General features: G+C 48.5%; 1 protein-coding gene across 1 annotated transcript; it reads left to right on the top strand.

The window, feature by feature from the left end:
* Positions 1 to 973: 973 nt before the first annotated feature.
* On the top strand, positions 974 to 2,874 carry LOC119354872 (7-deoxyloganetin glucosyltransferase-like). The gene is made up of 2 exons (XM_037621621.1): positions 974 to 1,579; positions 1,691 to 2,874. The coding sequence occupies exons 1-2, from the start codon at positions 1,054 to 1,056 to the stop codon at positions 2,623 to 2,625; spliced, it is 1,461 nt and encodes a 486-aa protein (XP_037477518.1). The 5' UTR covers positions 974 to 1,053; the 3' UTR covers positions 2,626 to 2,874.
* Positions 2,875 to 7,110: the final 4,236 nt, after the last annotated feature.

Genomic DNA, 7,110 nt, shown 5'->3' with positions numbered 1-7,110 from the left:
TGGGGAGGAGTCGAGCTGTGACACTGGGATTGGCCGCTCGTTTTGTCCGGGACAAAACAAGGCGATATGGTTTTTCCTAACCAGGTGCCATACGTACGTGGTGACTAATCAAATGATGCCGAAAGTAAATGCTTTTCCCTGTTCAAGTATCCATGTTTTTCACCTATTTTTAGGATTATGTTTTTTAGATGGATTTTTAGGATTATATTGATTGGGCGATCGAAAGAGATCCCAAATACTTCGATATCTTTCTAGAGTTTTGTAAAATTCGTGGAGTACCGTTTGAATCTGATGCATATTTATACGTACGGACGGGGTTATCTTCACATTTCCCCTTAGCCGCCCTGATTTTTTTTGAGCATCAGTACAGACACAAGCGCTCATATACACGCGCATACACTAACCCGATGAACGTGCACACGCACACCCTACTCCTATGAGCACCTCCGAAAGACTGAGCCGGCATATCATTTTGAGATTTACGAAGTCACCGTAGGCGCCTCGTCGTCGACGGAAACGTCTCCTCCCACTGAAAGCGCATCGCCGAATCCTGAAATAAATCCAGCAATAATGCGAGCACCAGAATTTGAACCCTGATGGATTGAGAATACCACTGTTCACCTAACCAACTCAACCACGGGTTGATTCGCAGCCGCCCTGATTTTTGTCAGTACTATAATAGAGCAACAACCCTCGTGCACACAGCGTGCCCATCTTCTTGGTACCGGTCCAAATAAAGTGGCCAATGAATCCCCGAGAAACTGCGCCGGACGTAAACAAAAGGATGCGCGGATCTCGTGGCCCATCCGCAACAATAATTCATCGACATAGCGCCAACGGTTGCAGCGCCCAGCCAGTGACTACTCACTCAACTGGAGATCCAACAATATGTGAGCACGCGGAGACGTCTACGGCTCCGCCCACGCCCGCCGTATTATATACCACCGCGTCAGGAGCTCATTTGCCACAGCCCCACTACACGGCCACGCGCGCAACGTGGTGACCGAGAGCGCTACCGGAACCAACACGGCGACGCAGCTAGCTAGCAAAGCCATGGGGTCCTTGCCGCCGGGAGAGAGGCCGCACGCCGTGATGATCCCCTACCCGGCGCAGGGTCACATCACGCCGATGCTGAAGCTGGCCAAGCTGCTCCACACCAGGGGCTTCCACGTCACCTTCGTCAACAACGAGTTCAACCACCGCCGCCTGCTGCGCTCGCAGGGCGCGGACGCCCTGCATGGCCTGCCCGCGTTCCGGTTCGTTGCCATCGCCGACGGCCTCCCGCCGTCCGACCGCGAGGGCACACAGGACGTCCCTGCGCTGTGCTACTCCACCATGACCACCTGCCTCCCCAGGTTCAAGGAGCTCGTCGCCAAGCTCAACGAGGAGGCCGAGACCTCCGGTGGCGCGCTGCCGCCGGTCACCTGCGTGGTGGCCGATAGCACCATGACCTTCGCCCTCCGCGCCGCGCGGGAGCTCGGCCTCGGCTGCGCCACGCTCTGGACCGCCAGCGCCTGTGGTTTCATGGGCTACTACCACTTCAAGGATCTAGTCCACCGCGGGCTCTTCCCTCTCAAAGGTAGTATGTCTATATTCATATATACATATTTTGTAAGTTGGATTTTTATTTGATACTATGTGTCTACTCTCTTATATATTTTGCACAGTAATTAGTTTGTTACTGGTGCAGAAGAGGCTCAGTTGAGCGATGGATCCTTGGACACGACCATCGACTGGATACCGGCGGCGCCCAAGGACCTGCGGCTGCGTGACCTCCCGAGCTTCTTCCGCACCACCGACCCCGATGACATCATGTTCAACTTCTTCATCCACGAGACGGCCGGCATGTCGCAGGCGTCGGGGGTGGTCATCAACACCTTCGACGAGCTGGACGCGCCACTGCTCGATGCCATGTCCAAGCTCCTGCCGTCCGTCTACACAGTGGGGCCGCTCCATCTCACGGTTCGCAACAATGTCCCGGAGAAAAGCCCCGTCGCCGGCATCGGGTCCAACCTGTGGAAGGAGGAGGACGCGCCCCTTCGGTGGCTCGACGACCGGCCGCCGCGCTCCGTGGTGTACGTCAACTTCGGGAGCATCACGGTGATGTCGAACGAGCATATGCTGGAATTCGCGTGGGGGCTGGCCAACACCGGCTACGCCTTCCTGTGGAACGTGCGGCCTGACCTCGTCAAGGGCGACGGGGCCGCACTTCCGTCGGAGTTCTCCGCGGAGACGGAGGGGCGGAGCATGCTGTCGACATGGTGCCCACAGGAGAAGGTGCTGGAGCACGAGGCCGTTGGGGTGTTCCTGACGCACTCCGGGTGGAACTCGACGTTGGAGAGCATCTGCGGCGGCGTGCCGATGGTGTGCTGGCCGTTCTTCGCCGAGCAGCAGACCAACTGCCGGTACAAGTGCACGGAGTGGGGCATCGGGATGGAGATTGGGGACGACGTGAGGAGGGCCGAGGTGGAGGCCATGATACGGGAGACCATGGAGGGGGAGAAAGGCCGAGAGATGCGGCGGCGCGTGCTGGAGCTTCGCGGGAGCGCGGTGGCCTCCGCACGGCGTGGCGGAAGGTCCATGCGCAACGTTGATAGGCTCATCGACGAGGTGCTGCTGGCTTGATACAAGCTGGTAAATGGTTTGGCGAGTCTATTTATCACAAAGGTAGTTTTGTTGCTTACTACTACATGGATCACGAAGGATTTATCTCTAAGATAGAGACGATGGATTTATTACATGGGCATTTGTAGCATTGTTTACATCCTGCATAACATTGCTTCTCAGAAATGGCCTTCTGCATGTTTTTTCTAGGATTTAGTTTCCTTTTCTAATACCGCTCTATGAAGAATACGGCATTTTGGAGATCGAGATCCATGAAGTCTTTAATTTTGAAATTTTCAAAATTCAACCTTTTCAGTTTTAAAAAATTCTGAAAACAAATACACATGTATACAAAGATGAAATGTGTAAGTGTGTAAAATTTCAGGATGAAATACCTTGAATTGCGAGCTGAACAAAAATAAATAAAAATCATGGACTTTGAGGATGAACAATACATATGCTAAAAAGCCACAGTTTTCTTTCATTTTAACGTATTTCAACCTGAAAATGAAAATTTACGCACATATACATTATGTCTCTAGGTATTAGTGATTTTTATAGAACTTTTTGAAACTAAAATTTTTGATTTTTAAAGTTTCCAAATTTGAAACCAGAACATGTTTCACAACCTGATGCGCACAACTAAATCCTAGTCATTATTGCACCTTTAGATCCATGACATCTACTCGTCGACGTGTACAGTGTGTTCTCATTTTTACAAGTATCCTTCATTTTCATAGTAGAGCATGTCTTCGATTTTTTTAAAGGTTTTTTTTTTCACATTACAACTCGTATTAGATCAAGTGTGGTAAGCCAGCACATGCAGAACATTTTTATAACCGATGTCTCCATTAGACAATACATGAAGTCTAAACGATCACTCTTCTGTAGAGGAAAAATAAATAAATTTTACCCGGGGTCTCACCTAGTCTTATGTGGCTACCCAACAAAAGTCCATGCCACATGACGCCGAGTCCCTATACAACGGCTACTATTTTAATCCTCTCGACGATTCCATCAGTGGTGAGTTTTCCTCAGATCCGATATGGATCAGCTTTTGAATGGTGATATCATGGGGGCCTAGGGCAGAGGTCTCCGTCTCGCTTTCTTGAGGTTGCACTAACACGAAGGCTAGGGTTTGCATGGCGGCTGATTGAGAAAACGTGGTAATGGTGGCGACGTCGGATGTGTAGTCTACAACGAGTGACGCGTCGCGGAGTGGAGTTCCTAGGGAACTTGGTGTAGCCTTCGAACTGTTGGACCTCCAACGGGAAAACTTCGACGTTGTGGAGATAGATGATGAAGATTCGGTGATCAAGGGAAATGTGTGTTGGCTCGCGCTAGTAAAGGTCAACACAAATAAATATTTCAGTCAATCAACTTTCTTCAAGGAGATGCGGATGGCCGAGAATCTAGCGCAAGATGTACGACTCTGAACAATTGGAACGAATCTATTTGTGGCACAAGTTTTCTGCTTATGCGGTTGGGAAAGATTATAAAATCAGGCACCATGGATCTTTAGGTTCTGGGCTATCTTACTTGAGCCATATGTTGGTTTCACAAAGGTTGGAGAGGTTGAGGTACATTCCATAAGCGCCTGATGTTCTTTGTTACGAGGAGTTAGTTGAGAAATTTATTATGAAAGCTAGCAATATCTTAAGACATCAAGCTTACAGGGAACAAACAAGGTCACTATACTCGTTTTAGGGCGACGCACGATGCCAGGGAGTCCCTCACCAAGTTTGTGAGCATTGTCCTAGCGAAGTAGAGGCACATTTTACCTAGTGATATGGAGCAAGCTATAGGGGTGGCCTGATTTTCATGATTGGAGGTGGAATTGAGGAAGAACACGGAGAACACATGGGGAAATCAGGGAAAACACAAGAGGAAATACAAGGGATAAGTCTCACCACCAAATAATGAACAAAATTACAAGACGATACAAGAGGTGCATCTAGATCAAAGAACAATAAAGGACACAAGTAACTAGGTGAAAGTGCAAATGTCACTCAATTATGATTTTGGTGTTGATCACAATACAATTTGTGTGAACTAATGTCGGTTTTCAAGTTTATCTCGAGACATTGGCTTCTCCTTTTGGTCTATAGACTTCACAATCCCATCTATTCAAAAAGGGCAAAAGACGGTGTTCTTCGTGGCTCGGAAAGTTTTTTCGGTTACTTTTTGAGTCGTAGGAACATCCGTACCATTAAGAGGGGTTGCAGAGATTAGGGAGTTAGGGAACTCAATAAAATTCCATATGAAATGTTTCTCCACATATTTCATGATTTTCGGAAGGGATTTATCATCGAAGAAATGACCCCCTCCAAAGGTCCGAGTGCCCGGAGGCACCAGAGAATCTGCCTTGGCCTCGGCCTCGTCCGGGTGCCCGGAGCCCCCGGGGCCCGGTTACCCGCGATCCCGCGAATTCTCTCTGGACGATCCGGGTGCCCGGGGTCTTGGACCTCCGAGTGCCCCCTGCTGACTGGCGACTGACCTGTCTAGGTACCTAGATCCCTGTAGTCTGGGTGCCTGGAGGTGCAGTTGTGCAACAGTCATCTCTCCCGCGTGGGGTATAAATACCCCCCCTTCTTCTACCTTCCAACCCTAATCTTTCTCAAGCTTTTCCGTACCATTTCCAAACCAGAAAAAGCTCGATATTTCCATCCCCAGCCACCCAAACTCTTCAATACTTTGGGGATTGGAGGAGATTCATCCAACCTACATTCCTACCAAACCGATTTGCCTTCTCCCGGCTCTTTCATCTTCATCAACTTGTTACTCTTGGGTGTTTGAGCGCCCTAGACGGAAGAGGTCACCGCAGATCCATATTCCATTTTGGTGAAGCTTCGTGATGGTGTTGGGAGCCTCCAAATTTAATTATGGATATTGCCCCAACCTTATATGTAAAGGTCCCGGTTGCCACCTTCAAGGGATCTGCTAGTGGATTCAAGTGCACGACACCTTGCATCATGCGAGGGCGTGAGGAGAATAAGGCGAATCCAGGGGATAATTGGGGATCATTGATCCTCCACACCTCTGCAACGAAGATGTACCTCCCCCAAAGGACGGAACTTCAAAAAAACATCCTCGTGTCCACTTGTGGTTATTTCTATCCTTTAGACCTTTAATTTGTGCAAGCTATTAACTTGTGTTTTCCATTGCTTGCACTTGTAGTGTGTCTGTCATATAGGTTGTCCACCTAGTTGCATACTTGGACAACCTATTTTATTGTTGAGCCTAATATTTGCGAAGAAAGTAAAAAAAATGTTAGTCTCATATTCAAACCCCCTACTTCTAGTCGACCATACTGATCTTTTCAATTGGTATCAGAGCCTCGTCTCTTTATGAGGGTTTTACCGCCTAAAGAGTATGGTCGGCAAAAATTAAAATGTAATTCAAGAGGTTGCACCTATCATGGAAAACATGATTGTCGTGCACTCAAAACTGTTGGAAATATGCCCTAGAGGCAATAATAAAAGTATTATTATATTTCATTGTTCATGATAATTGTCTTTTATTCATGCTATAACTGTATTATCCGGAAATCGTAATACACGTGTGAATACTTAGACCACATAATGTCCCTGGTAAGCCTTTAGTTGACCAGCTCGTTGTGATCAACAGATAGGCATGGTTTCTTGACTATGGACATTGGATGTCGTTGATAACGGGATCACATCATTAGGAGAATGATGTGATGGACAAGACCCAATCCTAAGCATAGCATAAAAGATCGTGTAGTTCGTTTTGCTAGAGCTTTGCAAGTGTCAAGTATCTCTTCCTTCGACCATGAGATCGTGTAACTCCCGGATACCGTAAGAGTGCCTTGGGTGTACCAAACGTCACAACGTAACTGGGTGACTATAAAGGTGCATTACAGGTATCTCCGAAAGTAGCTGTTGGGTTGACACGGATCGAGACTGGGATTTGTCACTCCGTATGACGGAGAGGTATCTCTGGGCCCACTGGTAATGCATCATCATATTGAGCTCAATGTGACCAAGGTGTTGGACACGGGATCATGCATTACGGTACGAGTAAAGTGACTTGCCGGTAACGAGACTGAACAAGGTATTGGGATACCGACGATCGAGTCTCGGGCAAGTAACGTACCGATTGACAAAGGGAATTGCATACAGGGTTTGATCGAATCCTCGACATAGTGGTTCATCCGATGACAACATCGAGGAGCATGTGGGAGCCATCATGGGTATCCAGATCCCGCTGATGGTTATTGACTGAGAGCGTCTCGGTCATGTCTGCATGTCTCCCGAACCCGTAGGGTCTACACACTTAAGGTTCGGTGACGCTAGGGTTATGAAGATATGTATATGCAGAAACCCGAATGTTGTTCGGAGTCCCGGATGAGATCCCGGACGTCACGAGGAGTTCCGGAATGGTCCGGAGGTAAAGAATTATATATAGGAAGTGCTATTTCGGGCATCGGGACAAGTTTCGGGGTTATCGGTATTGTACCGGGACCACCGGAAGGGTCCCGGGGGT

This window comes from Triticum dicoccoides, chromosome 2A (genome assembly GCF_002162155.2).
Source record: "Triticum dicoccoides isolate Atlit2015 ecotype Zavitan chromosome 2A, WEW_v2.0, whole genome shotgun sequence".
Classification (NCBI taxonomy): Eukaryota; Viridiplantae; Streptophyta; class Magnoliopsida; order Poales; family Poaceae; genus Triticum; species Triticum dicoccoides.
The sequence above is the reverse complement of the archived record's forward strand: the minus strand, read 5'-3'. Positions and strand labels throughout refer to the sequence as shown.